The sequence below is a fragment of the Sinohyriopsis cumingii genome, chromosome 9 (assembly GCF_028554795.1).
Source record: "Sinohyriopsis cumingii isolate HCF-2022 chromosome 9, ASM2855479v2, whole genome shotgun sequence".
Taxonomy (NCBI): Eukaryota; Metazoa; Mollusca; class Bivalvia; order Unionida; family Unionidae; genus Sinohyriopsis; species Sinohyriopsis cumingii.
This window is the reverse complement of record NC_142969.1, coordinates 70,502,606-70,522,171: the sequence shown is the minus strand read 5'-3', so window position 1 is coordinate 70,522,171 and position 19,566 is coordinate 70,502,606. Positions and strand designations below refer to the sequence as shown.

The 19,566-nt window shown below is 35.4% G+C and overlaps 1 protein-coding gene across 1 annotated transcript; it reads left to right on the top strand.

Annotated features, from left to right (window-relative positions):
- The first annotated feature begins 3,050 nt into the window (after nt 1–3,050).
- LOC149792000 (cyclic GMP-AMP synthase-like) lies at nt 3,051–18,432 on the top strand. The gene is made up of 6 exons (XM_089970490.1): nt 3,051–3,337; nt 11,324–12,033; nt 13,587–13,794; nt 14,560–14,676; nt 15,321–15,592; nt 16,477–18,432. Exons 2-6 carry the CDS (start codon nt 11,329–11,331, stop codon nt 16,711–16,713), a joined length of 1,539 nt encoding a protein of 512 aa, XP_089826616.1. The 5' UTR covers nt 3,051–3,337; nt 11,324–11,328; the 3' UTR covers nt 16,714–18,432.
- Nucleotides 18,433–19,566: the final 1,134 nt, after the last annotated feature.

Here is a 19,566-nt window from a genome sequence, read left to right as displayed (position 1 = left end):
TCACTGTCATGACAAGGGAAAAAAGATTGAATACTAAGAACAACGTATCGCCTGCGAAAATGTGTAAAGCGATGTTTGAATGAACAATAATAACAAAATTATGCCGGGCAGCCAGAAGCAGACATGTAAGCTCAACATTTCATTACAAAAATACATAGCTGTAACTACCGGTAAGCTTAATCACATAATAAATATACATGAATCTCAAGTGTAACATTAATCATTATAGTACTTTGTATTAGCATAATTTTTAACACAGTGTCATTCCTAACTAAACTTAACAATTGTGTCACTTGCAAGGCTATATTACTCTGTTGCATGTAAAAGACTTGAAAAGTTCACGTAAATCAAGATTATTTTAAGTTGACCATTCAAGGAGTCATTCTAAACGATAAAAACCTGCCTAGCTAATAATGATCATATATGTCCTATGATAAAGTGCTATGTCTGTGAACATTAGAGTTCATGAAGGCTTAAATCAGACTGATTTTGTCTGAGAAAACATATGGAGAAAGAGAGAAATTTTAAATATGCTCACCTCTGCAGTCAATAGCACACAAAGATCTTAAAAATGAACACACGCAAACTTCATGATCTTTTCTAATAAGGTACTAAGCTTTCCAAAAACATCTTTGACAATGTTGAAAAAGCGAAGATAATCAATAGTCTTAGGCTTTGCAATTCCAGTAAAACATGACTTGCCTACAACATAACTGTGTTAGTTTAGGGATTTATCTATGTCCAATACACTAACCGTTTTATTCCTGCCACTAACTTATATATGCATTATTTGTTTTACAATATATTTGTTGCACGTAAATATTGATTAAAAGTTTATCATAATACAGTAGAACAGCAAAAACAGTTGTTTTATCCTAAGAACGTTTCTCACAGGATTGTAAACTTATGGAAATAAATTGTTTTCTCGGGTATGCACATTGTCATATATGACTTTGATAATGGTATACTATTGACTTCTTTCTTCCCAATGGATAATAGCACATAACCATTCAAATCAAACCTTTTGGCTAGCATCCTGAAATATAAACATATATGTAGACCTCTCTTTCGTAACATTTCACCACAATACTTGTACACTGTCATCATACCAGTTCGAATATGATTTAGTGTTACTTTCTGTTAAACATCATCGCATACTTATCTTAACAAAACTCTTGTTTATCTAAAGTATGTAAACTTACACTAAACAGCAGTACCCATTAAAACCGTATCTACATGTTATAGTTATTTTTCAAGATCTATAAATAAAATGCTTGTAAAAAAACGAAACTATAAACATTGTATAATTTAAATATTTATTTCACGAAGGGTTGGGGTAGGTGGGAGAAAACTAAACTGCTTATATCACCACCATGATCTTTCAAATGATTACAGTGGTAATCAGTATACATAATTCCAGCCTAACACTGACTCACACTAAAGCCCATGCATATCGATGATATACTTATAGTAATTATAAAATTAGTCGTATAGGCCGAATCCACATCTGTAAAGATAACATTATCTCTAAGAAGTATAATTTCATCTTCGATATAGGCCTATCGGCGAGAAACAATGTTCAAGGTCTCAAATCATAGATTCCTGATCCTATACGCGCTAACAGATATTTTATGTTAAAATAAGCGAATTCATACTTACTAAGCTATACAAGAACGCTTGTTAGAACAACGCTGATAACATTTCCAAAGCAAGAACGCTTCTTTGAACTAGGCTGATAAAATTTTTTAAATAAAGCAGCATCCTCAGCTTGAAAATGGCCGTGAGGTTGTTGGTTACAGAGCTGTTAACAAGGGAAATGACGCGAGAGTAGACGATTGGTCAGCAGAATGTTATCATGAACAGCTTGACCTTATCGTTTGCGGAAGAACGGTATTCCGTGTCAAGCGTTATACAGACAAATACAGTAGACACAGTTCCTATTGAAGAGAGTGACTCCAGTCGTATGGGGTAATGTCTGAGCTACTTATCAATACACATCCAACATTATGAGTAGAAGAATAGAAATCTCCGTTATTTGTATGATTCGTCTAGTCGAACTAATTGAATAATATCCATCGGGTAAAGGAACGCAACCTAGTCCTCTTTTCATTATATCACTTTCATCACCGCTTGACATCGTAATACGATTACATTCATTAGAGTATCGTATAAGCTATTGTTCACCGATGGAGCCTGAAAGAAGGTAAAATATAAAGGTATTATAAAAATGTACTTGTATATCTGTATTAGTTGAGACATATGTTCATGAATGTAACCGTATCTATTTGGAAAAATATAATTTTACTCGTTATTCTACCCCGAATATATTTGTATACATTTCCCTTTGAGGGTTGGGGTCGATCCCATTGTAATCGACCTGTAATCAACACTGCATCCCTTTGTGTTATGGCTTAACGTGTGCAATCTTTCCTAGTCTCTTGCCAGGCAAATAGTTTTATTCCTAGTATTAAAATACAAATACGAGAGCATTTAAACTCGTGTATTGCACGGCATACGTAGTGCATTTTAAAGTGCGCTTCTAAATACGGTTACAACTTTACAGTATTACCAATCACATTTTTTACACAGTCAATTCATCATCAATAACAAATATTATGCCGAACTACTCCAATAGGTTTCACTTCTCTGTAGATCGTAGCCATTGCCTGTTAGTAGTCATGTTGAAATAAACTGAATCTTATATTAGCTTGTCGGAAGCTCAAGTTAAATAAAAGCTAATACGCTGAACAACATATATAAGCGGCGTCTTTTGTAGGCATTTCTTTGGCTACAAGGGATATAAAGGGACATACAGCTTTCAACCGACTGAACAACACCATATTACCCTTGAATACATAACTTTTTTATAGGTAAATAACTCAGATCCACCACCAATCGATACTCCAGGTGAGCAGATTAATATTTAACTGACTAAAGCGTCACACCTATCAAGGTCATAAGACCACATATATATAAACCGCCATAATTGACCAGTTTACACAAATTCCTTCGACATTTATAACCATGCAGTGAGAGACGTCAGCGCTGCAAAAATTACGTCACTTACTTAACAGTCATGGTACTGATTTCACTAGTCACCGGATATTGATGGCCAGTTTAGAACTGATATCAGCAAAATAGTAGTATATGCCTTACCGGAATCTAAAAATAAACTACATACGTACTTTGATTTCACGATAAAGCCGCATATCCAGTTCATGTTAGATTATCAAACACTCATACCAAAACGCCGCCTAATGAAGAAGTGTTTTATTAAGGATAGATCCAAGGAGGACCCTTCTGCAGCTAATAGGATCTTAATAGCTAAACTTTATAGGTAAGTAAGGACATTTTCTAATGACATTCAATCTGTGGATATTCATGTCAAATGATTTGAGATGACTCATCACAACATTTTGATGATCGCGTTTGGATTCTCCTATGTCATGTTGAAATTCAGATATTGTACATGAACTAAATTGTATTGAATTAGTTTTATTTAATATAGTCCAATGTTTTCGCCAAGTCATGCTTTGGATAATAGTAATTGTTGCGGTTGTATACATGGTATAATATATTTTGCATAAATGATATATACTACATCTCGTTGACGGTCACGAAAAAAATAAACTTTCATTTTCAGTAAATTATCATTTTGTTGACAGTTTTACGTAGTCTAAATTCGAATGGATCAAATTATGAACATATATTGATAAGAAAGTGCCACATGGATGTAGTCTCACAAGAACCGCTTTGTACGCATAGTACCATGGATTTGTATATGGTCATACTCATGATCGATTCATAGAGATTTGTTTCTGGGTTGCATTGAAATTACCGTCATTTCAATCATATAACCATGGCAGTGGTCCATTCCTAATGATCTGATTGTCATTCACTCATTCTATTGAGTCTATTGTGTTGCAGGTTGTTTAAAAATTAGCTCTTCACTTTATTTATGAATATAATTTAGTTTGAATTGTTTTGTATTTTCTGCAAACCAATTAGTATAAGGCAAATGTGTATGAGATAAACTATCGTCCTCCTATCTGGATATTTTACCACAGAAGATCTTGTATTTGAAGACGATTTTATGATTGAAATTGATATGCATGCTTATTTTGGAAAGATATCGAAAGGCTATATGTATTTTTGAAATATGTGCAAACAATTAGTGCTTATGGCGTCTGAGTTGAAGCTCTTGGTACCACCCATATGTTTTTTTATATCCATCAGGCGTTGCATGTACATTGTAACTGCCTTGATTGTTACCAATATAGGAGGCATATTTGTGAATATGAATTTTTATGCAGTCTTATATCATTTAGATTTCAAATGAATGTAACTACATCTTACATATATTATATGTATTTCCTAAATGTATCGTCAAACTGTACTTGTGTAGATCTGTCTCGTATACTTATACCTGCAAAAACATAGCAAGTAGGAAAACATATCAATGGATTTATAATATTAGTACACAAGTTTCAATTGAGTAGCTTTGCTCTTATTGTAACAGGTAGGAATAAGTTTAATATGTTAGACAGCTTAATATAAGCTTTATCCCTGTCAGTTACATACATTTTAACGACCTTTGACGCCATGCATCTGAAGTGAAAGGTTTGATGTAACAGTCCGAGTCTGCTGCCTCGGTGTGTCCTAGCGAGAGGCAAAATAGTTACAATTTCGTTGGATTGAGATTGGCCATTTTCGTTTTCAACGTGCTGTTAAAACCAAGAAAAAGAAAAGCAAATATATTCTTACCAGTTAATTAAAAAGATAGTTTATAGAAGGGTTGAACCCATGAGTCTGGTAATTACTTAAATTGTAATTACTTCAACCAAAAGTCACTCTAGTTTAAAAATAAATATTCTAAGGTATTCCAAATATTTATTTCTTAACATTTCTTTGTAGAGTTAAATAAAATATTAAGATACGGCACCGGTTGGTAGTGGGAGTGTGCTTTGAATTAAGTGTCCTTTCAACAAGGAACGCGTCAACCATGAGCATAGCTCCTGTCTTTTTTTATCTGGAAAAGGAGGCTAACTGAAAGCGATTAGAACGGTTAGCGTAACATATTTTGTTATTTCCCAGTCCCGTTCTTTATTCTGATAAAATAATACTTTCTTGTCACTTTAATGTTTTGTACAATTTGTGGAGCTTATGTAACCTTTTCGCCAATAATGGTGTAAATGTTGAGGTAAAATTAAGTTAGAGTTCGTGAATTTATTAACGGCTTATCATGATGAGTATTAGAAAGAAATCGTTCTAAAAACATGCATTTAGTTTAAATTATTTTTGGAATTCATCCAATGAAGGAAATTTCGAGGTTTGCTGTCTACTTCCTTTTGAGTATGGGAACCGCTCTAAAGCTGACTCTAATTATGCAAATAACATATGGACTTTGAATCTGGAAATGTCAAAGGTTTTAAACGAGGCTACTCTCAAACCCAACTAACATTTTTAATGTCTGATTGGTAAACGGCTTTATAATAAACAGTACTGTGATAATAGCGATTTTGTGTAGTTGTTTGTGATCTAGGTCAAAGCCTTATACCCATCAATATGACTTTTTCCTCACAACACACGTACACATATGCGATTAAAATTCGTGTGCCTCAGTAACAGTCTTAAATGCAATATGAGTGTCATGTCGGATATTGCACTTCAGCTTCGATTAGTAACCACGAAAAACGTTATTACAATACCACTTAAGTATTTACGCAAATCTACGCATATATGCACACTAAAAAATAAGTAGACATAGCACAAAGGCATATTCAAAAATATACGTGAATACATATGCAAAGACATAATACAGTTTACATGATTTGCGTCAACGCTCATGTAATAAACAAAACGACAGCTTGTATTGGAAATGTATCACACACACACAAGCAGTGTAGCCCTGGATAGTCATTCAAGCCATTTCTAGTCACTTTGTGCTTGCAGACCGATCGATGTTATGAGTTGAATTACATTCTTTCAGCAGCATGTATGCCACAAAGAGCATTAAGCAATGTGAAAAAGATTATGTTCATCGACGTATTAAATGGATGTTCGTATTCGTGTTGCATCTCAAGGTCGATATTCAAGACCAATCTAGATAATATGGACAACACATGTGTGAACGTAAGCCTGTCCACAAATAAGTTCATGTTCAGTTCACAAAAAATTTGAGAGACGTACATCTGAGATGGCCATGACTGTATTTGTTTGGAATATAGGCATGCATCCTTTGTAATGTTGATTTATTATTGTTACACAGTCTAGGTACAAATATATGTGTGTAAATATTTTTCATCATAACATATCGCCATGGCAATATTTGATGATAAAAATATTCTATACGGACACTGCATGCACCTATCTATTACACTATATCTACCCGCCATGGATACCGTTTGCTGTACTGGGACAATGAAAAGCCGCAACGTAATTATGATACCAGAAGCTGGTCAAAACACTCTACAATTTGAAGTGGAACTAAAAAAATGAAAGTCTTACGTTCTTAGCTTTCTCGATCAGTAAGATATAATAAGCATACCAGAACATGTCCAATACATGATATTATACTGTAGTCAGATGTGATGGAGTGGCTGAGACATGAATGTTGAGTTGTGGTCAGAGAGCGATTGTAGTGTTTCATAAGTCACTCGAGGTTACAGCGAAATTGATAAGGCAACGTCTGTTCACCACATATTCATTAGTACAAACTCGAGGGTTCCGTGGCCATTCATTGCTGGATATGCCATGGTCCCTATAGTTCTGATGCTAAAAACGCTATCATGTAACATTATTGGCTCGTATAAGAGCTGCACAAACCGCATGCAATTTACAGTTCTGAATTTACCCAAGTAAACTAAAAATGCATGCAATGCTTCATAATCATGATCGTGGAACAGGACGAAGCAGCATCATAGGCGCCAATGAACCTGTCATCCAACAATGCAAAACAAAATCCATGATATTTCGGTTGGGTTAGCCGCAGTATTTTGACTGGCTGTATTTCCTGAACCCCATCGTCGACAAGCCAGTCAGTAACATTGCGGCGGGATCCAGGCATTGATACAAAACTACCAGCCAATATGGTACCCCTGACACTAAAGTTGAAGTTGATAATTAGAAAAAAGAAGTGTACCGACGTGAGCACATAATTAACTGGGACAAGGTTGCATAAACTCGCTCACGACGTAATACTGAATTTCATTCGTCGTGGTCTTGCGACTGTATTTCCGACAACGACTATGTCACCACAGAAGGATCAGGAGAAATCAATGATTTTGAGAACAACTCTTTGAAACTTATGAAGAAACGTATTAGTACATGGGTAAACCTTTCGAAGAATATGTAGGACTGCCCCTCAGGATGTATTATATCTCATGTGTTCCATCCAAAAGCATCAAGAAGGCGAAAGGTGTTCAGAGAGTGAATGTGCAAAATACATCCAGTGCTTTATGCACGAGGAATATGATATGGGTGTTTATCTTTGCACCAAGGCGAGTTTGTCCCCGTTAGATATTCCTTGATATAATCTTTACTTACGCGTCCAGGTACGTGCATTTTTCTCACAAATTTGTTTCCTTGTGGACTTTGTCTTACCCAAAAATAGCGCTGGTTACCGCAGAACAACAATCCGACAAAGGTCATTATCTTTCCTCCCATTGAATCATCGAAGGGAAATTTATATCGCTCGTTTATATACGTTCTTGTTTATGAAACCATGCTAGATCATCAACGTTGATGACGTTTACCGCTCTCTGTATCTGTTCAACTGCAGCGTCACCCCTCCAGTAAATGTACGGATAGAAGTAGGTTTTATCTATTTTCATTATATGAATGTGAGTTGCCTAAAATATGTGAACTTTGGCCACCAATTACAATCTTACTCTTCATATCTATAATGATCCGTCTTGCGATTCTCACTAGGATAAAGTTCCCGTGCATCTACAACACATGATACTTGGTACTCAAGATCATGTCTGTAGCATGCATCATCTATGTGGTTTATACTTACTTCTCCAGACTTTAGTTGTTTGTTAGAATCAAATAGTGTATCCAGTCGTATTCCAAGCCCACATTATATGTATCCATGGATGTCATTTTCGCCAGTATATTTACTCCACGTTGTCAATGGTAGATTCTCACCGCGGAAACATAATTTCAGACACGCGGTTACCAACGTATACTTCTTTGCTCCACAAGTTGGATTGACTGCAGTTGTACCATAACGTGTTTCAACCCGAGTTGGATTTTCAGTACGTTTTGTTGCGTGGCATCGTACACAATCTAAAGACACGTTTGTGTTATCAAACTCTTTTTATATTTAGCATGTCACGACGAAATATCTAAATGGAAGATGCCTTCAGCATCATTGGCTTCTTCGCCCTATCAGTGTCTAGACTACGATAACACGAGACATCTTTCCAAATGTAATTCTCGTATTAATTATTGGTTCGGATGGATTCGAGAAAAACACCACCTGCTATTGAATCTCATTTTGAGATGGTTAACGTGGAATTGGTTGAACATGTTTCGCCAAACAACCATGCTTTGATGCACTCTCTGATCTTATGGATGCGAGTCATCCACCATTTATTTCATTTCGAGGGTCGACGAAGCTTCTACAAATGACGATCTTAATCTGAATGTCAAGTGCACAATAATGTAATGATTAAAAACTACTACACATTTGCGCAAGGTCGTACACAAAACTCACGATACACAACCGGGCTTAGAGGGATTCGGGACATCTGTAAAAAGTCAAGAATATGTTGTGGCACTGACTCGCTTTGGTTACGGGAACATTAATTAGATATTGATGTTCCTTTGAGTACTACTGGGATGAGTTTCAAAATATGGTCGTGGAGGTCACGCAGGACTTATAATGTTTACTCGAAAATGATTAACTAATTTGCAACTCAAGTATCGCGCAGGTTTAAGATCTCCACGTAATGTATATCATCATCAACAGCGCCATGGTGTCTTAGTTAAATATGCTGACCAACGCTAGAAAGATGTATATGATCAACTGAAACTTCTTCGCAACGACAGAGATGTCCTTGAATGCGTCATATACATATCTGCTTGGCAGCATGCGAAGTCAAACGTACGTAACAGAAAGCTTAGGGATCCACTTGATTATTTACATCTTCGATGAAAATCAGCGGATCTTGCATACTCGTCAGTGTATCTGGGCAGTATACGAGTTGTTGTTGAAATGTAAACCTGGTCTGGACATGCTCCGATTAATGTTCCATATATGAGATAGCATGAGCCGTGGAACAACACTATGGCGCCGTTGTTAACAAATCCGAATTGTTTTATCAGTGTACATATATTCTTTAGAATTCCAAGGAAATGCTTCTGATGACCTGGACTTGATATTCTATTGAACCTTTCGCGTCTGCCACCATATTATTGTACGTATAATATTGTTAATCTTGTACGCTTCGATCTAGCAGCAAATCCATCGCCATGTAAAATTCGTGATTGGATACACCTTACAGTTAGGCCATTGTTTATACGTTTAAGGTGTTTTATAATACCTTTCGTACTTTCTGAATCAGATCTCCATTGTCATATTTTCAATAGCCAAAGAGATAAGACGATGATGAGCTGCTTCATTGATAATTGTACTGAATGGGGCTGACTTAGTTGATGTTGATATTCAGGCTGCTGTTAGAGAGTCAACTGTTATAAATTTTAACATTATTGTGAAAATACTTCAATTCGACGCCTGTTTCCGCATACTTTCAAACGTTTCTGATATGCCACGTTAGTCATATTTTTAGAATGCATTGATGGCCACCATTTGCTTCTGTTGAAAACAGGCTGTGTATCGTTGTTTTGAGATGAATATATCCAAATTTTGATTAAATATAATAATATGAGCAAACATGCATCATATCATGACGCAGAAAACACGGCAACAGTTATGATTATAACAGTATTTATGACAGGTCCTGATGGGGTTGTCGTTCTGAATTGCATAATAGCGTATTATATAAGAGTAACATATGAGGATCTATGTAGAAATAGTCACTCAAGATCATCGCGCAAAATGATATTCACTATTTACGTGAACCCAAATATGTACCAAATTATAATGAAGTTCAACGGACTCTGAATCACACCGTATATGATATCCAGTTTTCGAAACACCGCTGCCAATATGAGGGGATTAATTAATAAAACCCAATTTTTTGTATGGTCTTAATGCTTTGAGCGAATTAAATGTAAAGAAGCACGTCATACATCTCTCCTCGTCAATACCTTCACTTTGTGTGCCAGTGGACAACATATGTCGATTGCATACTTTACAGTATGTAAAAGTACGCACTTGGTTGGGACCTGAACGATAAATAAGTAAAACTTGCTTACACAAAAGCATTACAACACAGGCAAATGAGAAAGTCAACTCATCTGCTGCAGGTTTATAAGTACGGCTAAACATTAGTGCAACGATGCATTGTTACCGGTCAATTATGTTTTAGACACTTTATTCCTCTGATATAAAGATGTAATGCTAAACGACTATAAAGAGGATACTTTTCCGTAGATACTTTTCTGTAGAACATAGATGAATCTTGTTTGGGATGCTCATGTATGCATAATGTGTGGAAGTCACCCAGAACAAAGAATAACTAAAGCAAATGTATATGATCGGCTACTTATCTGGGCGAACATTTATTTTTATCGTAAGTTTCAAAGGTTTTGCTTATTTGTAAAGATTGACACTCAGGAAATACATGTTGTTTAATGGAAGCAACTGTTAAGCATCCATTGTTAATGTAGAAATCCCCTTTCGTGGCACTCCGGCATTGACTATACATATCCTCCGTACAACTCCCCTTTCTCTTCCATCATGATTTCACGACTGTTAATACCATACTATATATGCTGTACATTCATTTCTGTATTGTGCTATTAATTTCATTTACATGCATGATGTTTTGGAAAATAAATTTTGGTTAGTGTTATGAGGAAATGCTCCTGTCTTGATTTGTTTATCACACCAGAGGCAAAGTGTTATATGTTACCTTTATATAGCGTCATGAATAATGTTAAATCAACTTCATTTGTATTTTATTTCCACAGCCGAGGAAAGGTGCAACCCCTGCAAATAATGTATTTGTTAACTGCTAACATAATCCCTTGTTAATCCCTTATACTCAGGTGGAATACATTATCAATAGCGCTTCTTACTACCGCTTCACAATAGCTGCAGAAAGAAAATGTTGACAAACCAAGATCTAATTGCGCTTTTACGAGCAGTAATTTCTTTACTTGTGCAAACTTAACGTTTACGTTTCCCTCATAGGAATCATGGCAAATATCGGAAGCAACTTTAGATGTCGAAAATGCACCAGAATATTTGCTGCCAGAACTGCCATGGAACAGCATTATAGAGATGCGCATGTGCACAATGAAACTGAGGTAGAAGAAGCATTACACGTGGCAAAAAACCAAGAGCAATATTGCTGCAACATCTGCAGCAGAACCTTTAGATCCGATGGGGCGATTTATAACCACAATTGGGACAAGCATGGTGTGAGAAACAGGGAAAAAACACGCAGATGTTCTGTTTGCTCTAGATCATTCGTTCATCTTGATGCTGTTGAGCAGCATACCAATGCCAAACATAGGAAATCCACTCTAACGCCAACAGCAGAACAAACATATTCGTTCGCTACGAACACTGCTCAATCACAAAAACATGGGTCGTTACAGGAGTATTTGAAAAACTATTCCAAAACAAAGACTGAAGTGAGCATCAATGAGGCAAAGTCTGCATTTAAATATGTCTACAGCAAAGTTGAGGAGATTTTGTCCAAGGTTAGCAAACAGAAAGGAGGAGAAAGATTTTCCCAAATTCTGCGAAAAGCTGGAAGTAATGTCACAGGAACTAAAGTGGGAAAAGCGGATGAATTTGATTTTAATATTCCGTTAAATGTAAAGGTTCAGCAGGTGATAGACAAGGGGACCGTGCCATACACCTTTCAAGACAAAGAGGAAGGAGTACTCGAGCACGTAAGTAAATAGTATGTATTGGATACATTTAAATGCCTTATGACCATGTAATATAATTATACCTATTAACGGGGCTTAGTCAGCATGTTGACATAATTAGTTTTACTGCAAATATATATATATATATATATATATATATATATATATATATATATATATATATATATCTGCCTCACATCTTTTCCTTAGAAATATTGCACTTTTCTTCAATAAACTTGGGATAGCATTGCCTAAATGTTCATAATATATTAAACACATTTTGGTCGAAAATCGACATGCTTTGAATTATTACAATTCAACATTTCAACTCATAGTTCAACAGAGATTCTTGGTTGACATGCTGTTAATCATGACAAGAGATATATAGGAATTATCTGATAAAAACGGGGCCCCGAGTGGCCGAGTGATCTAAAGCACTCTCCGTTACGGATCACTGCCATATCAGCTCTGTCTTCCTGGGTTCGAGTCTCGGATTAAGCCAATGTGTGTATGCGAGAAAGCTTACCAGTAGCTTCTCGTGGGTCGGTGGTTCTTTCTGGGATTTTCCCGGGTTCTTCCTCCACCATTAATACTGGGAGCCATGTACTGAAAAATGCCGTTAAACTCTACAGCAACAGCAACAACAAATCTGATAAAAAACGTAGCTTCTAACAACACAAACTCAACCCAGCTTTGTCAGATGGCATATTACAAGCATGGCCAGATATGTACAACCGATACATGTAACAGATCACTGACCACTCCCCAACTAATGTGACAAATACTGACAAACACAAAGTGGCGTTGTGGTCCATTCCATAAAATCTAAATTTGGTTACAACTAGTGTAGTTTCGCCATGCCTTGGACAGGTACGATTTTTTTGTGAAATTCTCTTACCTGTGACCTCTTCTTCTAGATGTACCGAAAAAATAAAAAAATAAAAAAAACAACTGTGTAGTTTGTGACTGAGGTTGGGAATGTGCTTTATACGTGATGGTGGATGTTTTTTGTTTTGTGTTATTATTTTATGTACTGTTTTGTCAGTCGACAGTTGGCATTTATTAAATTAAGAAATGTTTCATTCTAGCTATTAAATGTTTAACATTCTGCACTGACCTATCTGAGTAAAGTGCAGGTTAAAGGACTGGCGAACTGTACAATACAAGGCTAGTATAAGCATTTCGCAAAATATTCCTTACAGTTATCAATATTTTGGGAGTAAATGCAGGAATCTGACAGAATGAAACACGTTTAACAATGCAAGTTCGACTACCCAAATTAAAATCTCTTGGATTATCCTCATGTAGTCTGTATCGTAACTTCCGGAAAAATGGTAAAAATGATCCGAACATGCTAGCAGTCTAAAATGATATAAATGCCACCTTAGTCAACCTTTGCTAATATTCAAACCATCATATTTCAACATACTACGTCATATTGTGTAATGTCTTAAACTATTTATCTCAGACTTCTTAATCAATAAAGCCTTTACCTTTTACTTGCAACTTAACTGTTATCAGAAATGTTAATTACCTTATCTCGTCGTCATTGTCATCTACATGTACATTTGTAGAGTCCTAGTCCAAGGAACATGAATGTCGAACGTGAACTGATCGCTATAGGCAAATCGTATAAGATTCCCCCAGATTACATGGTGGTGGTAGTAGATATTGGATCCTCACAGACAATGGATGGTCTATTGCGCGGTAAACACCTCATACCACACTTTCTACAACGGAGACTTTGGTCCTGCATCGCAAAGGCATTGGAAGGAGAAACAGGTATATGATATATGTGTGTACCTGGAATAAAAGCTACTTAAGTATGAGTTCTAAATTTGCATGCGTTGGTGGCTACGTGTTTTATGACCCTGAGAATCCATGTCATCTTAAAGTGATTTATTAATGGACAAATCCATTTAGAACATTACTAAAACAAACACATACTATCGACTATGATTCTATATATTCTTTACTCTTAATTCTCAATGCAACAACATATCCGATTTTATATACCTTGAGCGCAGCGGACCTATCTAGTTAAAAACCAAGATCTCTCTCTCTCTCTCTCTCTCTCTCTCTGTGTTTGAATCAAAACCAGTTAGAAATCTGTCTCTGTTAGTATGCATGCATGTGTCAACAAATGAACTAAAATAGGTATGGATGTGTATGGTTTAACAAAGCGATGTATGAATGGGAAGTTTGATTTAGAAAGGAAAGTAGCCTCAAATAAACACTGAACACAGTGGAGTGTATGCTAAAGTATGACAAAATAGTTCTTTTTCCGCTAATAGGTCTTCATACGTTTTAATGTTAATAACCTACGAAAATGACAAAGACATACGCAGTTATTAAAGTAGCTCTAGAACAGATAGTCAGTTTGACTCTAGCTGGAATACTTTTGTCATGCAATGTCTTTCAACGTGTTGGCGCACTATGCCCTAACATCATAATATATCCATTTATCACTAGCTGTGTTGTATGATCTTTATATCTGATCGTAAGCTGTGATAATAACGTAAAATTGTCTTCGTCAAATTGTAACAGATATTGATTTGATGAGAGAGGTTCACGGCCCAGCAATAACGATGATGTTCAAACCACAGTCTGGTCATCACATCAGTGTCGATCTCACCATGGTGATTGACTGGCCAAATATAACAGGTAAAACTTTGTGAAATTGGAGAGAGAGATTAATATGTATTTTACAGCCAGGAAAGTTTTTCTTCTCATTTATGACAAAATTGATATCTTTTTACTTTCACCCATTTTCTTTGTGTTCTAAGATTTTGTAGTGAAACCTAAATAAACATCAAATAGTGTAGAGAGATAAATAACTATCGGCAAATATGACTCTGTGTTTCTAAATAATCTAAATTAAAGTAATGGCAATATATGGTTTAGGAATATATTTCTCGCTCAAATGTAACTTTTGATCCAGAGACCTACATAAAGGTTGAACACGAATCAAACTACAGAAAAGGCAAAGACAGGAAAAGACAAACTATAATAAAACATAGCATATATTTGAAAAGTATTTGAATGTTGAAGTGGCGGATCCAGTAGTATCGCATTTGAGTGTAGAGAGGTGCGTTTCCCCTGGCTGTTCTTACATAAAAATCCTTTACAAGGTACATCCATTTAATTCTAAGGATAACTTATCATAGGACACATCCTATTTTTCTCACTGATTTCGGATTTGTGGGCGTATGGGTGAAGGCACGCAGGCTCCGCCACGCCTATCCCCATTCCCCGATCCGACTCTGCATTGCGAATGAACATAGTAACACATTGTTTAATGTTTATAGTGAATGATTATGACTGGCCCAGACGAGAAACAAAAGAAGCCTTATCCAATACTTTAATCAACAAAATTGAACAGTCTGGGTGTCAACTGGTTCCCAAAGGAGAGGAATTTTGGAACATGTCTTTCTCCAACTGCGAGTCCATACTAATGAAGGAGATAGACCGTCCTGGAGAGTGCAGGAAAACCTGCCATAAGCTTCTTAAGAGCTTCTTCCAGACATGGAAATCAAAATCTAGAACAGGTTACGGTAGCATCTCCTCATTCATTTTCAAGGTAACTAATGATATTGAATACATGTGTTTCTGGGGACATGCATTATTGGTCTGATGAAGAAAATACAACTTTGTTTTCATTGCATCAGCCTTGCATATTTTAGCTCTGTGTAAACAATTAGGATTACTTGCATATTCCGATGAGTGTTTACAGCAACTTTGTGAATTATCACCCATTAGGATGTATTTAGAGATTTAAGTGATACTATATAAACTCTTACGAAGAAAGTCATAACAGTTTAGAATTTCTTAACAATTTGGGTGGGTATTACAAATATCTTGAATGTTATTTAGTTTAAAACTAATGTAGCAAATAAATTTTGATATATGTCAATTCAAATAGCTTTTCCTTAATGAAAATATACAATACCTTTCCGGTAAAATATTACCTTAGGAAAGTAATTTTTAAAAGGGATACGTACACGTGACGAGGAAAATGCTCGGTCGATGTAGCTGTTTTGAAGTGACTGAATATCTACATCAATGAGCAAGATGACAATACCGTCTGTGTCATTTCTATATTAATTTTTTGACTATAACAGCCATAGTTATATAGTCTAATTATGCTTTTGTTACCAATAAAAAACAAGTTAAAATTAGACCAGATCCAGACTCATGCAACATGATAATGATGTTTCATCTTTACAAGAAAAAAACATCGGGGACTTTTGAAAAGACACACTATGAAATATGAGTACATGCACAATAACTGAATTTGATAGGAGAGACATGTATCTTAAACTGAAATATCTTTTGTTTGAAACAATATCAGAACTCGGCAGAATTTATATTTACATGCTGGGGCTTGGTATTTTGCCACAGACTACTGTTACATTTAGTCAGTAGAGTGCCAGCATCTGACTGAGAGTATATGTATCCTTGCAGCACTTGACGTTCTGGATGAACGAGAAGTACCACCAGCCTGGCTACTGGAAGGAGGAAAACTTGTCTGCCCGTTTCATTGATACGCTGAAGGAGCTGAGAACCTTTGTCAATAGTAAGAAACTCCCAAACTACTTCATTCCTGATGAGAATATTCTGGGAATCAGAGATCAAGATGAGCTTAAAGAATTGGCTGAAGATGTAAACACAACAATACATAGACTTGAAAATTTCGACTAATTGGTTTTTGTAATATGCTATGCTTCAAGATTCGCAGTTACTTACTTTTTGACAAAGGATTCCGGCGCACAAAACTTTTACACTTATGTTGAACACTTTCTTTTTTGTTGGGAACGGTAAACTATCTGTTGCTAGAAAAATGTTTTAGAAAAGTATTAAGTACTTTTCCTTACTGATCGATTTATTTATCATTGTTTGCAATATGTTTATTTCAGATATTCGCAATGACGCGAACTGGGATCATTAAAAAGAACTTTCCCAAATTACGCTCCGCGATCATGAACTATCGGGATCACCAAATGTGAAATCAGATTAATGATTTATAAAGTTAGAAAAGTCATAATTTTACCATGAATACAAGTAGTATTACTCAGATTTCAGATCTAATTAAGATTGTACTTATAGCACAAATGAGAACCTTCATAACGTTTTACAGACAGCAAGGACTGTTTCTAACTTTGCGTCTCAATTTTGTCTCCATATCTGATTCACTGCGCACATTTTGTGAGAACATGACCTCATTATTTCAACATATTTATTGGATATTACTGGAAACTGGAAACCTATGAAATTATGTGAGCTGATAGAAGTTAGATAGCTACTTCGCCTACGTCAAAACTAGTTGGGAACCAAGAGAAACAGACGAGCACTACGTTATATATTCGATAGAGCTGAAAATTTACGAGCTGTGAACCAAATATTTTCAGCTTTTGTGAGCATAATTTGTTATTTCAGTTACAGACATTAACTCATTTTTATTCTAAAATTAAAAAAAAAAAGATTTCGAAATATCAATGAGGTTCTAATAACATTTGATGCATATTAGGATTATTGTATTATTATTAGTATTATTGGTGTTGTTGTTGTTATTGATGTTAAATAATGGTCATATTATGTCTGAAATGCACACGTTCTACGTACAATGAAACATAATTTGCATAATTTCGGTATTCAACATAGTTTGCAGATCACAAAAATCTTCGTTTTTCAGTTTCATTAAGATTAATTATTAATGTCAAGATGTGAAGAAGCCTACAACCTACAAGTTGAATGGTCATTTTCTATATGATCTAAGTTTTACAGATTACTACCCTCCACTGATAAGGTTAGACACGCTTTGGATGTTTAGGCCTACTAAGTTTTTAATCTTTTCTTGGAAAGGGGAAATTTAAGCAATTTTATTTTAGTAAAAATTGCATACTTTGGATATTTAAAACGAAACTGAGGGTGTCATTCTCAGTTAATAGACACTATCCAAAGCTAGGCTCCTTACTGGCTTTATAATAATAATCTTCGTCAGACCAATTTCATAACTTTTGGAAATTGATAAAGTCATGTGATTCCTTCACAAAGAAAGGATTACACTCTTCAGTAAGGTACAATCTAATCTAGTTTTGATTACAAACTAATTGTTATTTTTGACGGTAAATGTAGTACCGTTACCAAGGATTGAATGTATGAGTGTTTTATCGAACGGATTCTAATGTATATTTCAAAAACGTGCATGTGATTTATTTAACAATCGTCACAATAATATATCTTTTCGTATTGATTAAAATCTGGCAATTAGAAAAGCTTGATTATATACATGAAGTATATTGTGATTACCACGTTTCCATTAGCAGTTAAAAATATGACGAATGATATATCCTAAAAAGACAATACATTTTGTCAATTTAAATAGGTCATGAAAATATTGATTAAAATACGTTATATACACAGTTTCTATATGTTATATGTTCAAATGAACAAGACATGTCTACTATCCATAATACATAGTATCAGTTATATCCGCAACACCAAAGTTAATAAAGAAAATTTCAGCTTAAATTTTGTGGATATGATATATTTAAACAATCACCTAGCAACACACAGGCACACACACACACACACACACACACACATATATATATAGTTAGAAAGATAGATTGATGGATAGATGGAGGAAGGAAGGTATGGATATATGCATATATGGAAAAGAGAGTATATATAATAGAGAAATTTAATTTAAATTGTATAAACTTGATCCAGACTTTACGTTTTGAATCACAACACCCCCACCCCCCTTTTCGTAGATTTAACGCATCGTCATAGGCTAATCATGTAAGAGGTGAGCTACGGGAGAGAAAGATGTGATTGAGATGTCCCAGTTCGTCGCAGTAAATTTGTATTTGTGTAAACTATCTGATTATATCAGAACATGAAGCAAATTCGATTTAGCAAAGAATCACGGAGGGTTTGTTAGTTGCTTCGGCAAGAGACACTGCCATATCCATGTCAATATTTGAGCGATAACCATAGCGTTTCAGTGGTCGTGGCATTGCACACATGATCAGTATCGTGAGTTTCATTCCCAACATCGGGATAGCCCTTATCTGTTACAAGACGACATCAACTTTATATTGTCGTTTTGCCTCTACACATGTCTGAAAGACCAACAAAAGCGATACAAAGCAATAGGTCCACATCCGATCCATATTGATGAATACATTGATACAAGTCCCTTTTCCTCTGTTATGGATTAAGTTCTTCCATATACTTAAGTATACATTTTTGGATGACTTTGATCATACTAAAACTTTGATTATTTGTGCTATCGATATCGCAACCGTAAAAGTATTAGCCACACATTTCGATCTCAGAAACTTATTTATCAGATATAGGAGACAGCTAACATAGGTATTACTGATATGGACGGTAACAAACAAACACAATATTATATAATATACCAATTCAGTTATAAAATATTAGTTTCATTGCATTAGATCAACTGATATATAAATGAATGCTATTATTATTGTATTCTTATGGTGTGCAGTGCGTGCTGAGCCATTTAACAGCGTCACCATCAGC

What these genes read in the sequence shown, in the direction of transcription:
- LOC149792000 (XM_089970490.1), top strand. Translation starts at nt 11,329, where the DNA reads ATGGCAAATATCGGAAGCAACTTTAGATGTCGAAAATGCACCAGAATA. An exon ending in AGGAAGGAGTACTCGAGCAC is followed by an intron (nt 12,034 to 13,586) that starts GTAAGTAAATAG and finishes GTACATTTGTAG; the next exon opens with AGTCCTAGTCCAAGGAACAT. An exon ending in TGACTGGCCAAATATAACAG is followed by an intron (nt 14,677 to 15,320) that starts GTAAAACTTTGT and finishes TAATGTTTATAG; the next exon opens with TGAATGATTATGACTGGCCC.